This window comes from Cebus imitator, unplaced genomic scaffold (genome assembly GCF_001604975.1).
Source record: "Cebus imitator isolate Cc_AM_T3 unplaced genomic scaffold, Cebus_imitator-1.0 Scaffold347, whole genome shotgun sequence".
NCBI classification, from domain to species: domain Eukaryota; kingdom Metazoa; phylum Chordata; class Mammalia; order Primates; family Cebidae; genus Cebus; species Cebus imitator.
Window position 1 is genome coordinate 521276 of NW_016107662.1, and position 14798 is coordinate 536073.

Below are 14798 nucleotides of genomic sequence, written 5' to 3' on the forward strand. Positions count from 1 at the left end.
CATCAGGAAAAATGGTGTGGATAGGAGACAAGGTTTCTGGACAAAACATTGACGTACCATTTCCCTGAAAAAGAAACCATAATTTTTTGAATACTAAATTTATTCTACTACATGAAAGAGCAAGATTGAATAATTATTTAAAAAAATGTTTTCCAGAAAATATTAATCTACTCCATTAAGCAAAATAATTCTATTTCTTATACTTACACAAGGCGCACGCCACACTGCAAGTCTACAGCAAGATTTGTAACAGCAAAATCAAATTCATCAAATGGTGTCTGAACATGGTTAACAGGTAATCCCAAAAAGCCAAGGTGACGGGAAAGGTCACCTTCACCACTTAGGAAATCTCGTGAAAAAGCCAAAAGAATTTCTTTACTTGCCTATAAAGAAATAAGTTCCAGATATTATATTCCAATATTACAATTTTGCTTATAATAAAAACAAATCCTCCAAATCATTATGTACCTAGAAAAATAAAATAGTAATATAAAAAGTTTCATATTATACATTAATAATGTAAATTGCACACATTTCCAACTTAAGACCTTTCTAAAAGTTGTTCATAATAATACACTATAAATAGTAGCATTGGCCAGGCGCAGTGCCTCATGCCCGTAATCCCAGCACTTTGGGAGGCAGAGGCAGGCGGAGCACAAGGTCAAGAGCTCGAGACCATCCTGGCCAACATGGCAAAACCCTGTCTCTACTAAAAATACAAGAATTAGTTGGGCATGGTAGCACATGCCTGTAGTCCCAGCTACTCAGGAGGCTGAGGCAGAAGAATCACTTGAACCCTGGAGACAGAGGTTGTAATGAGCCAAGATCACGCCACTATACTTCAGCCTAGACAACAGAGTAAGACTCCATCAAAATAAAAAAATAAAAACTAGCATTAATTTGATAATACGCTACATCAAAATTAGGAAAGAAATCTTCCCCAAAAGTAAATCTTCAGAAGCATAGTTTAATCCATTTTCCAGTCAAAATCAAGAGTAACGATGATGTGCTGGTCAAAGGTAAATCAATAAAAATCAGGGTTAGTTAGAATTACTGATGGAACTCACTAGACAGGCATTCCTATATTACTCCTCTGAGTATCATTCTTTGGAAAACATTCTTATGGTATATTTTTCCTAAAGAGAAAATATACCATAAAAGCAAGAAAAAGTCTTAAATGGGAAATACAAAATATAAAGCATAAAATGAAAACCATACCTTGAATTCAGCATCTTTACAAAAGAGACAAGGATCATGATCAATGAGTCTGGAAATTTTAGCATAATCAAGAAAACAGATCAACAACAATAATTTTTTCAAGGTGAATTTGGACAAAGCTTCTTCATGACCTTAAACAAAGTACAAAAAAGCATAGCAAGTTAATCTATGAAAGGTAGGTTTCACCTTAAAATATGATAATGATAATAATGTGTTAGTTAAAAAAAGAGGGGGTAGCTAGCATAAATAAAACACTATGTGCCTTTTTTAGTGCTTTATGTGTATAAATCCATTTATTCCTCCCAATTGCTCTATGGGACAGGTACGTACCACTTAATATTTTCAATTCATAGGTGAGGAAACAGGCACAGAGGCATCAAGAGATTTAGTTGGTCTTACTCAGCAAATATTTAATGAATACCTACTATATAGCAGCACTATCGTAGGTGCTAGAAATATAGTAGCACACTACAGCAAATGTGACCCCATAGGACTTACAACCTACTGGGAGGAAAAATAGGTAGAGACCACAAATAGAATTATAAATAGTGATGGAGGAATTGATGGGGAATGAGGGTGGAAGAAGGGGAAGTACTAGAAACAGAGACTTATTAGATTGGTTTCTTTGAGAAAGGAAAATGTAAATAGAAAAAGGAAGAAGGACAAGAAGCCTTTATGTGTAGTGTGGAGAGAATGTAAGAGAGGCAGAGATACTTACCATCTCCATACAGATGAGGAACAGTGGGGTGTCTATACTCAGCTGCTATATCAGGATTCCAAAGTAAGCGATTCAGAATAAACACAGCCAATCCTGTGACATCACTGTTATCTTCCAAAGATATGAGTTCTCCATAAATTGTCTACAAAGAAATTAAAGCCAAAGTCAGAATTAAGCTACCTCTAAGAAACAAAGGGATGTGACTGAGGAATGACAGACCGTAACCTCAGGAACTGGCAAAGTTCTTCTTTTTAAATGACATGGTTATTTGCTAAATAACCTCTTTAAACTAAGCATATATAATTTATGTAGTTTTTAGTGTATGTGGTATACTTTGTAATGAAAGAAGGCAAAGCTCAGGACTAAGATAGTCTTAATTATCTGACAAGCAATATTCCCATTTTAATTTTTTCATTTAAGTTAAAGAACTATCTAATATAGGCATGTTGTTCAAATTTATTTTTAACTGTCCCATTAAGTACATCATGAAGATATGACAGAAATGTAAATATTCAAATTTTTATAATAGTTATCAAGGTAGAAAAACATCTGCAAATCATCTAAGATAATTTGGAAAGTTCAGATCTGTTTACAATCGATGACTTAAATATGAAATTAGTTTAATATTAGCTTGCTTATTATTAATAATTTTTAAAGCAATTAGAAAAAAAGTTAAAAAAATCAAATTATATGACCTTACATTGATAAAATATAAAGATTAAACAATGGAAAAATATTAATACCTATCAAAATAGAGATATTTATCTTTATTTACTTTTTTTTGGCCTTTGAAACTTTCTTAAAATCCTCAAAGGTCATGGCCATTTATTTACAGAATCCTAGGGTATAGTAATAAGGTACCTGTAAAAAGATTATACATCCCTACCACCTGCCATAAATTTGCTATGACATGTGGGAGGTTAATACAGTCCTACCTAGTTTGTGCTTAGCCAGATAATGCACTTTGGCCAATGGAATGTGGGTGGAGATGATACATATTACATTGAAGAGGTTTTGAAAAGCATTGCAAGGTTCCACCCAAAGTTCTTGATTTTATTTCTGCCACAAAAAAGCTATGTCCCAAATATGGGGATTCTACTTCAATTGAGGTTCCAGAATTTTTTCACACGTGAAGCAGAGCTAGTTGATATGTAATTTGTCAACTATTTAAAGGGGGATACTGGAATTGAAATAAGAAATCCCAGCAATGACACCATAATGCTGTGTAGCCACAGTAAGCCTATTATTTATTCTCTCTGGGCCTCAATTTATTGGTATATAAAAGCCAGATTATTACAAAGATCCTGTTCAGTCCCAAAGACTCTTCTATTCCAAAACCTGGAATAAATTAAAATTGTAATGAGAGATCCTACATTAAGAAGGTAAGAAACCTAAAAAAAAAAAATGTGAAAACATACTAGTAAAATACTACATAATAGCAATGCACAGAGGTATTTTTAATAAAAATTATCTTTAAACAGTCAATTATTAATAGTAGCTTTCTAATTAAATTGGTTGTAACATTCTAGATATTACAGAGCCAAGTACTACATAAATAATGGAAATCCTGATGACATTTTTATGAGTACTATTCCATCAGATTGGTATAGGTTCAATACCTGATCAATTAATTGGTATATAGCAAGTCACTTTAACATCTCAGCTTCTGCTTTGTTAGTGAAGTGGAAATAATAATACATACCTCACTGGCTTTTAAGAAATTTAAATTAGAAAATGTATTCAAAGCAGCCTTGTCTTTGCATTTGTAAATTTTCAAAAATGAGTTTACTATAGTTGTCATTACATCCAGTACCAAATTATGTTTATTTAAGAGACTGTACAGTAAAATGTAGTATAACAATATGGTGTAATAATATATAATGGCATAGTCTATTTACCTAATAAGCATTTATTAATGGGTCTTACATTTTACACTAAAAGATGAATCAGGCTAACTTAATGATTTTATAACTTTTATAAGTAAAACCACATTTTAATAAAATGAGTCTATTCTACGAAAAATGTATAATAAAAACATATTGTTTTCAAAATCTGAATTGTGTGCTTACCTCTAGACCAATTCGAAGCCACAAAGGATTGTATGTCAACAGCCAATTCAGGACTTTCTGACGTTCTCCTGAAATACATGTCAAAGGCAAATATGTTCAAATGGATAATCAAACAGAGATAAAAAATAAAATTTCATGGAGAGTGTATCACTGGGGAAAAAAACGATAATTGCTTATATGAAATGTTAATTTTAATAAAATACACTTCTAGTCTTAAATATACATGATCATATTCAAGTATGTGGGATTTTTGGCAGCAAAGCTAAAGCATTTATACCTAGCTTTGAAATACAAAATCTTTCGGGGAAATCAGTATCTGAAAGAGATTCCTGCATTCTTATGTTCATGGCAGCATTATTCACAATATCCAAGATATGGAATCAACCTAAGTGTCCATCAATGAATAAGTGGATAAAGAAAATGTGGGGTATGTGTGTGTGTGTGTATGCATATATATGTTAAATATGTATTTATATATAATGAAGTACTATTCAGCTTTAAAAATGAAAGAAATCCTATCATTTGTGATAACATGGATGAATCTGGAGGACATTATGCAAAGTGCAATAGCCTAGGCACAGAAAAACAAATACTGTACGATCTCATTTATATGTGAAATCTAAAAAAGTTGAACTCATAAAAGCACATAGAATGGTGGTTGCCAGGGAATATGGTAGAGAAGGTGGGGAGATGGTGTCAAAGGGGTACAAAGTTTCAGTTATGCAGAATGTATAAATTCTGGAGATCTAATGTATACCATGATGACTACAGTTAAAAACAAGTGAATTGTATACTTGAAATTTGCTGAGAGTACTTCTTAACTGTTCTCACCACACGTACACACAAAGGTAACTATGTGAGTAGATATATTAATTAGCTTATTATCATTTATTAATATATACACATATCAACATATTAAATATATGATACACATATCATATATTTAAGGTATCATGTTGCATACCTTAAATATATGCCATTTTTATTTGTCAATTATATGTCAATAAAGCTGAAGGGAAAAAACCACAAAATCTCTTGAATGTTTTAAAAGAATTAATGTCAAGATTTCTGCAATGTTCTTACCCACATCTTTCCATAGGTGTCTATCTTTTCGAACAATTAACCGTCTAGCTTCAATTTCAATCTCAAGCTTTTTAATAGCTTTAACCATTTTTTCAGAAGTAAACAAACGGCATGCTGCACGACGTAGTCTATTTAACCTACACCGGGCAGTATAAGCTCTGAGAGACATTTCCTCTTTTGTAGGTGCTCTAGGAACACTTATTTTATGTTGATTCTCCACTCCCAAAAGAAGAGTAGCAGCGTTTACTGGGTAAACACAAAAGAAAGAACGTTTCTGGTTAAACAGTATCTCTTCATATTCTTAAATCCAGCAATAAAATGTAATTTCAGATGGTAAAAACACAATCTATTCCTCACCCCCCACCAAGCTTACTCCTTAGGCCAGTCTATCACTGCAACCTATTAGCTCTACCTGCACAATGTACTCCAAGTCTAACCAGTTCTCACCGCTTCTGCTATCACATAAATTCAAACATGATTATCTCTAATCCAGACTAATGAATCAACCGAACTGGTTTATCTGTTCCCATCTTCTTTACGATTAATGAAAGTCAAGTTTCTGAGAAATATAATTTTAAAAATCAGTTGAATTTTGCAATGTAATTTAAACTTTTATAAAACAAATTTTAAGAAGAGAACTAAAAATGGGGCTTTGCTTCCTTTTGGAAAAAAAATAACTGTTTTTTTTTCTTTTTAACGTGATCTCTAAGATCACTGCTTAGAGAGCATCTAATTAAAAACCCTTTTAATATAAAAATCCAGCCAGGTACAGTTGCTCACACCTGTAATCCCAGCACTTTGGGAGGCCAAGGCAGGTAAATTACTGGAGCCCAGGAGTTCAAGACCAACTCTGGTAACACAGCAAGAACTAGTCTCTTCAAAAACAAAAAAAAAAATAATTAAAAAACTGCCAGGCATGGGGGCATGCACCTGTAGTCACAACTACTTGGGAGGTTGAGGGAGCAAGATTGCTTGAGCCTGGGAGGTGCAGACTGCAGTAAACAGTGACTGCATCACTGCACTCCAGATTTGGTGAGGGAGTGAGACCTCATCTCCAAAAACAAAAAAGAAAAAAATCCTATACATGTGCTTCTCTGACGAAAATAAACCAGTGTCTGTCTGAATGCCAGGACAAGAGGAAAATCATCACTTTAAAAGTTAGCCTATATAATGGTTTGACAATTTTAACATCTATAAGAATTTTTCCTTATCTTGAGCTGAAATTGATTCCTATAACTTCTATGCAAGAGCTGCACAAAAGTTAAGGTTCCTTCTCTTTCACAAGAAAACACTTCAAATGTTTGAAAGGCACATCTCTACCTTGTCCCTTTCCCAAGGTTTTTCTTTTCTAGAATAAACACTGAAATGTTTAAAAAATTCCTCATATGAATTGGTGTTCAGTTTCCTCATAATCCTATATCTTTCCGACATACTTCTTAAACTAAGGTATTTTAACAGTGGGGAAAATATGCCCAAAGTGGGCAAGACACACAGGACTGTCTGCATTGACTGACAGGAGAGAACAGAGAACAAAAAGTATATTTCAGTAGTTTTGGTATGAAAAATCTACATATATAAATTTATGTAAGTAAAAATTCTTACCTATATAAGCATTTAGGCTAATGAACAGTGAATTATGCCATTAATTATAATATAATAACTATGTAAAATTAAAGAATGACAAACCATGTTAAAAATTTTGTCCGTTAGAAATATTATTAAATTTAAACATTAATATGTTTACCTTCAGAAAAATTTGTTTTAACAGTGAAGTCATCAGGGGTTAATATAAAATTTAGCCACCAAGTGAAGCCCTGTTCCTGCTTTTCCTTCCAGCGTTCATCATAAAACATGTTTTTTGCAGCAAATGGCATTGGGTGTCTGGGAATATCTAAGAATACAGTTAGGTTATTGCATAAGAAAATTTCTCTTTTTATACAAAATATGTAAAAGCCATTTTTACTAGCAATACCATCTTTAAAATACCAAACAATATTTGCTTTTCTATTACTTGCTGGAAAGAGCTGAAAGCATTTTGGTTACGAAATGTGATCAGAGCAAAACGTGGAAAAGTAAAGCAGTATTTCCTGGTTATTTAAAAATAGTAAACCACCATGAGTCAATTGCATTAAGGTCTGATAGAATATCTTTTTTATAACTGATGCATAACAGATGTACATTTTTTTTGAGGTACCTGTGATCATATAATCATAGAATTGATACAAATCAGATCAGCATGCTTGGGATAGCCATCACGTTAAATATCTGTCTTTTCTTTATGCTAGAAACATGAGTTATTCTCTTCCAGCTATTTTGAAATATACAATAGATTACTATAGTGACCTTACTGAGTTATTGAACATTTGGTCTTTATTTCTTTTATCAAACAGGAAGTTGACAGAATATCTTGTCATTTTAATACACACTTAACAATTCTTCCAGGCTTTTATTCAACAACAAAAATCAATTCATTTCCATGTGAAATGCAATTAACACTTCATTCAATGTCATGTTTGCAGAGAGTTTAAGTATAATAAATACTTGCCTGTTTTTAGTGGTTTTATGAAGGTCAAATTAGACTGTGCCACAGCAATAATGGGTTTTGTCCTTTTACTTGTTTTAAAAATTGGAGTTTTGAATTCTAAAATAAATTAGAAAAAAAAAAATTAAGAGCATTGAAATATAAAATAAATTCCCTAAATAGCCCAGTGATTTGAAAGTTAGTTTGGGCTAAAGTCTAGATTCAACCACAACTTACTGTGTCTGTATATTCCAGACTTTTTGCTAGGTGCTGAGAATATGCAGAATTGATAAATATGCTCCCAGCCCTGAGGTGGTTTTCAGTCTGGTAAAAAAGAAGTTTATAAATGGTAGAAGAGCCTTCCCAGACAGGAGTCTACTTGAGTTAACTCCTGAAATTAAAATCAGGCATGAGGAATGTGGCCCGTTGCCATAACTGCAATAAGGATGAAGCAAAGAATACATGCAGGAAATGACATGCAAGAGGTTGGAAGAGGTAGGGAGGATTTCAACAATATTAAAAATAATAGTGGCAGCTAATAGTTAAATACTTTGTGCCAGGCACTATCATAATCTTTTTCTCACATAATTATGAGAACAAATTTATGAGAAATGTACTATTATTACCACAATGTATGTAATTAGGATACTGAGGCTTTGAGCAATTAGGCCACATGGTCAAGGTCACATAAGCTAGTAAGTAGCAAAAATTTGAACTAAGGCGGTATAGTTACAGAGACTCCACTATTAATCACTTTGAAGCACCTACTATGCCAGCGAAGAATTTTAATCAAGGAAGTAAAAACCCTCAGTTATATTTAAGAAAACAGTATGGACAATGGAATGAGCAGGGTCAAGATTAGAAAGAGAAAATGACAAAGCAGTTATTGCAATGACCCAAGGTAGATATGGTGAGATAAATTAAAACAGAGTCAAGGGAGACAAATCAGAGGAGAGTTATTTTAACAGTGGAAGCAACAAGCCTTAATATCAACTTATTAGAAGAGTGATAGAGAATAATGGGCTGATTCCCAAGTATGTCACCAGGATGGTTGATATAATGCCAGGTGGTTACCAAAGAAAATGCAATACAAATCACAGTAGCAAATAACCTGTTGGAATAGCAGTTTACTCTTCAAAAACAACAGGTTTCACAACAGCACTGCTACTAAATATAAGCAAAGATTTAATAAGAAACTACATCCCCCATGCAAAATCCTCCAAACTGTTTTTGTACGTTCCAAGAGCTAAATAGAGCTTTTACATTTGTAAAGAGTTAAAAAGAAATCAAAATCAAATTTCATAAAACACAAAACCTACATGAAAATCAAATTTTGGTGTTTATAAATTTAATTTTACTCAACCATAGCCATACTCACTGATTTGCACATTGTCTATGGCCACCTTCTGCTTTCCTACAAGAGCAGCAGAGTTGAGTAATTGCAATGCAGATCTACATGGCCTGCAAAGCCTAAAATGTTTACTATCTGGACCAATAGAGGAACAGTTTGCTTACCCTTCTTTTAAAGGTACCTCAAACCTCCATCAATTGTGAAAATAAGGAATATAATTAAATTGCAACATAATATTAGAGTGTAAACTTCTATGAATTTGAACATTTAAAAAGTAAATTTCTAAGGAGAAATTCCTCATTCGGAAATCTTACAGAAATTAGTCCGTCTACCTGAACCATATTCTTATTTAGGAAGTCTTTCTTGGAACCATTACGTTATGAAATATAAATGTAAATTTCTTGCAATTTACACACAAACCCACTGCTTCTGTAATTCCCTGACTAAAGCAAAATCACAGGACTGAATGCAACTTGAGGACGGGAATGATACCTTTCCTTCCTGTGTACACAGTGCCTAGAAAAATGCACTTCACATAGTAGGCACCATATCAGCCAAATAAATGTATCTAGAAAAATTGCCTTTTCTGATTCCTTGGATTTCTCAGAGGTACAAAGAGCCACTTTTGGTGACTTAATTGCCTCTCACACAGGCTCATAAATCAGATACCCAATATGTAGAATTCTAATTCTAGCAAAAAGGCTCAACCAGGTGGCTGCCTCAAACAGCAGGTGAGTGTCAACACTTCAGTGGCTTACTTGTTCATTTATTCACTTATCCACTCATCCATCTTTTATTGTACATCTTGTAGGAAATTAAAGTAAGTATGTTCCTTATAACAAAGAATTTGTTACTGATCAGAACATATCCATAGGAAACAGCAAAAGCAAAGAAAAAGAGTTAACAGGTAAAAGATGTCACATGAGCTGTATTCACATTTGCTAAGGAAATGTACTAGCAAATACATAAGTAAAAAGTTTAATACAAGCTTATCAGTAGCAGATTTACTAAACCAAAAGGAATATGCCCTTTACAGGTATACTTCAGTTTTTTTTTTTTTTTTTTTTTTTTACAGAGTTTCACTCTTGTTGCCCAAGCCGGAGTCCAGTGGCAGGATCTCGGCTCACTGCAACCTCTGCCTCCTGGGTTCAAACAATTCTCCTGTCTCAGCCTCCCAAGTAGCCGGGATTATAGGCGCGCACCGCTATGTCTGGCTAATTTTTTGTATTTTTAGTAGAAACGAGGTTTCACCATGTTGGCCAGGCCAGTCTTGACCTCCTGACCTCAGATGATCTGCCTGCCTCAGCCTCCCAAAGTGCTGGGATTACAGGCGTGAGCCACCGCGCCTGGCTTACTTCAGTAGATTTTATAAACAAGACTCACCAGTTTTCTTCTTCAGGTTTAATTTCTCTCTGTTGCTAACACGTTTTGAAATGGGTGTTATCACATTTTTTGTTTTCTTAGCAGTTGATGTTTTAGGCTCTGAAGGAGAAAAATGGATTCTTTTGATTTCTCGCACTTCTATATGTTCTGTAACCGCAACTCTTACATTTGCACCTCCCATGCTTCCATCACTCTTTCTTTTCCGAGCAACTGAAGCTGTTGTCAAAGACGGCGTTATTTCATTTTTATAACTCTTAGATTTACTTAATACTGGATCTATAATTGGAAGATAAGAATGAAAATCTTCTTTCTTCTTTTGACTATTCATTATTTTTTCATTTTCACCCACTGCACTGTTGAGACATCTTTTTGCTTTTGGTTTCTCAGTTTGGTTTTCTCTGGTACAGGTGGGCTTCCTTTTAGTAACAGTGGCAGAAAGTATTGGGCGTCTCTTAGGTTGTTTATTGTGGCTATGACTAGAAATATCCTTAACAGCAGGAAATTTAGGCTGATTTTGCTTTATAAAACTGCAGCAATTTGGCTCAATTTCTACCAGTTCTTCAAAAGTAGCTTTGGGAGATTTTGAACCCTGACATTCAGGAACACATGGGAAAACTCCACTTTTTCTCCAATCTTGAAGAGATTGTCGGACTTGAGAATTTTCATTTGATAATGGTACTTTACATGTTTGCTGAGATGTATGCATACGTGCCATGTTATCTTTCAAAAATTGATTTGGTGATAAAATGGAATTAATTGACTCTGATTCTAGATCCTGATTTAGTCCATAATTATCTTTTATGAAAGAATCCGGACTTAAAATTTTCTGATAAATTTCACGTGCAGTTGTTGATTCCAAATGCATAGGCTTTGAATTATCTTTCATAAACATGTCAGATGAAAGACATGTCCCTAATTCTAGTTCATTATTATCTCCATGACTGTTATTTACAAAAGAATCTGGACTTAGAAAATCTCTTTGGCTTTGTGTAATGTTCAAAGTTGAAGAACAGTTTGGGGTAAGAATAAGTTTATTATTCTCTCCACTTTGGTCATTAACATTTATGGAATTAAAAGTAGTTTCAGATACAACTTTCTCATTAAAATCATCTTTTGAAACATTGGCACTGTCCACATTCAATAGTTCCCTGTTTTCTAATGCATGAAGAGATGAGTAGGTAGTAGATCGATGTATAGAAAGTGGCAAGCAAGTTGCACCATGGCATTCATTGAACGCAGGGCTAATAGGTGATATGAGTATTTTATTTTCTTCAAGTGTTAAATAATTGTTTTCTGTTGGGGGACCACCTTCATTCATAGCCAGATTTTCACAGGCTTGTAGTGGGCTCCTAACTCTGTCAACTTTTTGGGAAACACTAAATGTTTTATTAACATTTTGAATATTTGAAACCCTTCTGTTGTGACTCGTAGAGGCTGAAATTTTCTTCTTTTTAATGGTACCCCAAAGATTCCTCTGCAAAAATAAGCAAAATATACCAATTAAGAATGTAGCTACTATTACCTTTAAATAAGCAATATTACTTCAAGCCTGTTATCAAAGTAAGTTTTACATAAAACACTTTCTTAGAGTAAATCACAGAGTGGTTAAAACATTACCTTTTTCTTTTTCTGCTCTTCTGCATTTCCTAATAATATAGCTTGGTGTTTCAGAACATCATTTACAAGAAATGTCATAATCTCTCTTACTCGGCCTTCTTTGAATGGTGTCCAGTTAACAGAAATAACAATTTTCTCTTTAGGCTATAATAAAAACAATACATGATATAACTACAGTAGTAATTATATAATAGCCAAAACACATTATATGTAACTTACAGTAGGGCTTAATAATTGTTAATCAACACTCTATACACTAAACATTTAATAAATCAAATATATTTTTCCTTCTCTATCTGCTCATTTAAGAAAAAAGCCACTAGTAGTAACAAGGTTCACAACAAAATAAAATTATTATAAAATCTTAACTGTATTAAAGCAGTGGAACAGATAGTCTCCAAATCATTTTGAGTGGTTTCAAAAGATTTAATTGTATATTTCTACTTTGTAGATGTATAGAGTACTTCTATTTCAAACATCATGACCCTGTATTATGAAGACTTCATTTAAAAAGAAATATAAAGATGAAACTAAATTCTTTCCTCCCCACAAATTCCTCTAAAGTCCACATCATCATACCGAGATTTCTTAAACAGTTACTATTGTTCCAGGCCTGAGTGCAGGTATCCTAGAAAACTCATTTAATGTTAACATCCTTAGGAAGCAGGTATTATGATTATGCACATTTTACAGATGAAGTTACTTACATCCAGAAAAGTCAGCCAAAGTCATGCAGGTACCTATCAGAATCCAGGCAGTCTAATGCCTGAGTTTGGACTTCAACAACTACACCCTACACCTGGCAGGTAGACAGAATCTGTCAAATTTAAACACTGACATGACAAAACAAACATTGTTTTTCTGGAGAAACAGACAAGTTTTTGTTTTAAAGGAGAAATAATATAACATCATAAACAACTGATTTAAAAAATAAGAATAGTGCATTTTTACTCTATAAAATAGTTTATTCTAAAAATAACAACAAAATTTAGTCCCACATTACAACCAAAAAGACTAAGTTAAAGTATTAAGTGGATAGGAAAGAAATCTGTCTTTTCAAAGAAAGGAAAAGCGGCCCGTTTTCTTTCTGATCATGAAACAGAGGGCCAGGACGGACAGGTTCTGAAGTGTAGATAGATGAACCACTGGTGACACACAAGTTAAGGGACCTCAGATTAGAATCTCTTTTTTCTGCCTAATGAAGTGGTTATTAGCCTACTAGTTCAGATCTCCTCAGCTAATGGTTTTCTCACTTTTGGAGGTTCTACTCAATGGAAAGGTCACATCAGTCAAAATAAAAACATAAATTCTCTGGTCTTTGGTGAAGGGGATTGGAGCATTAATCTTGCAAATGCAATGCAGTAAAAGAAAGCTACAGGAGTTCTTGAAACAACATTTATAAAATTAAATTTGATGCACCATTAAAATTACACTGACAGCAAAGAAAAAAAGGATTAAAATACTAAACTGTGCATACATACTACACATATATACTGAAAACAACCCTAAATAGTATTTTTGTTGTGTTTTTTACTGTACGCATTTAGTCAAACAAAGCTCACTATATTACCAGAAAAAAACAGTTACCTCGACTCTAAGGGTACATATGGAAACTAAAATGCACATTAAGATGGCTGATAGAAAGTAATCAAAAAAGCTGCTTTAGCCAAGGTACTCCTGTCAATCTTAAAAAAAATAGTGTTAAAAAAGTGCACTATTAATTTAGAACCGCAAAAACATTTCACAACGCCTTAAGTCTATAAAAGTGCTTATCAATTTAACAGAAAAGTCTACATAACTTGCTTCTAAAGATGCTAAATGCGCGTGCGTTGGTCACCGACTAAATTAGGTCTGCCCTAGCCTTCATTTAGAGAGAATATATAAATAAAAACACATGTGTATGCGTCAAGGGTCCACCCACAGTTATTGAGTGAAAGGGAACTGACCCCCCATTCCCTAAGGGTCTTTTCGGATTTGTTTTCTAAGCGTCATCCCCCCTCAGGAGGGTGGCAGCAAAGACAGTGGAGAATCGAGCAGCCGGCCTGGAGCACGCTCCTCCCAAGGCCTACCTGCAACACGAAACGGCGCTGCGACACGCTGAAGCCCAGGTCTGCGGCCGGGAGGTGGGAGATCTTCACTTCAGCCACCTCCTCGTTAGGGTTGTCCAGGGTCAGAGGCAGCGTCCGTGAGGCTCCCAGGCGAACGTCCCCGAAGCAAAGGAAAGGAGACCTGCAGAAGTGGCTAAGAAACAGGACCGGAGGGGAAGCCGCCTCCTCTTCGGCGGCGGGGCCCCGCAGCCCCGCGGATGGCCTCCGCTCGGTCGGGCTCACCTCCCAGCAGCCTCGCCCCACTCGCCTGGTAGCCATGACGGCTTCGAGCCCCCGCCTGGATCTCTTGCCCCGCTCCCACGAGGCTGTTCCGGAGCGGGGATCCAGGACTTAGGCTGACCGCTTCCCCTCAGGGGCGGCTGTAGAGGTCGGGGGAGTGAATTCGGCCCCTTTTCTTTTCCAGTAACCTACACCCTAAAAAACAGAAACCAAGCCCAACAAACTCGCAAGTCGAACAGATAAGCCAAACAAGTATGGGGGTTTTGACTCTGTTTAAATTTTCCGCCTCCACCAATGGGAGCCTCCGGGTGCCGCCCACCTCATCACGAGGCCAATCGGTGAGCAGCATCTCGTGGCCAATGAGACGGCGGCGCTGTATTTGAATGATTGCATCCAGACGCCAATCGCTGTCTGCAGAGGAGGTGAGAACGGTAGCGGAGTCCTGGTTTCCTTCTAAAACCCGGGGCTTAGAATTGAAATTGAAAATTTAGATTTTGGTTGTGCTGAAGGG

General features: G+C 35.1%; 1 protein-coding gene across 1 annotated transcript in view; it reads right to left on the reverse strand.

Moving 5' to 3' along the window:
* Window positions 1–14583, reverse strand: part of ASPM (assembly factor for spindle microtubules) — a 62113-nt gene extending 47530 nt beyond the window's left edge. The window contains exons 1-10 of the mRNA XM_017506052.2: window positions 14030–14583; window positions 11961–12104; window positions 10344–11817; window positions 7634–7729; window positions 6833–6979; window positions 5089–5334; window positions 4006–4073; window positions 1937–2078; window positions 1219–1349; window positions 208–383 (exon numbers count right to left, since the gene is read on the reverse strand). Coding sequence (XP_017361541.1) covers window positions 208–383; window positions 1219–1349; window positions 1937–2078; window positions 4006–4073; window positions 5089–5334; window positions 6833–6979; window positions 7634–7729; window positions 10344–11817; window positions 11961–12104; window positions 14030–14326 — 2921 coding nt within the window. The 5' untranslated portion in view covers window positions 14327–14583. The remainder of the gene's footprint in view (window positions 1–207; window positions 384–1218; window positions 1350–1936; window positions 2079–4005; window positions 4074–5088; window positions 5335–6832; window positions 6980–7633; window positions 7730–10343; window positions 11818–11960; window positions 12105–14029) is intronic.
* Between the last annotated feature and the right edge of the window lie 215 nt (window positions 14584–14798).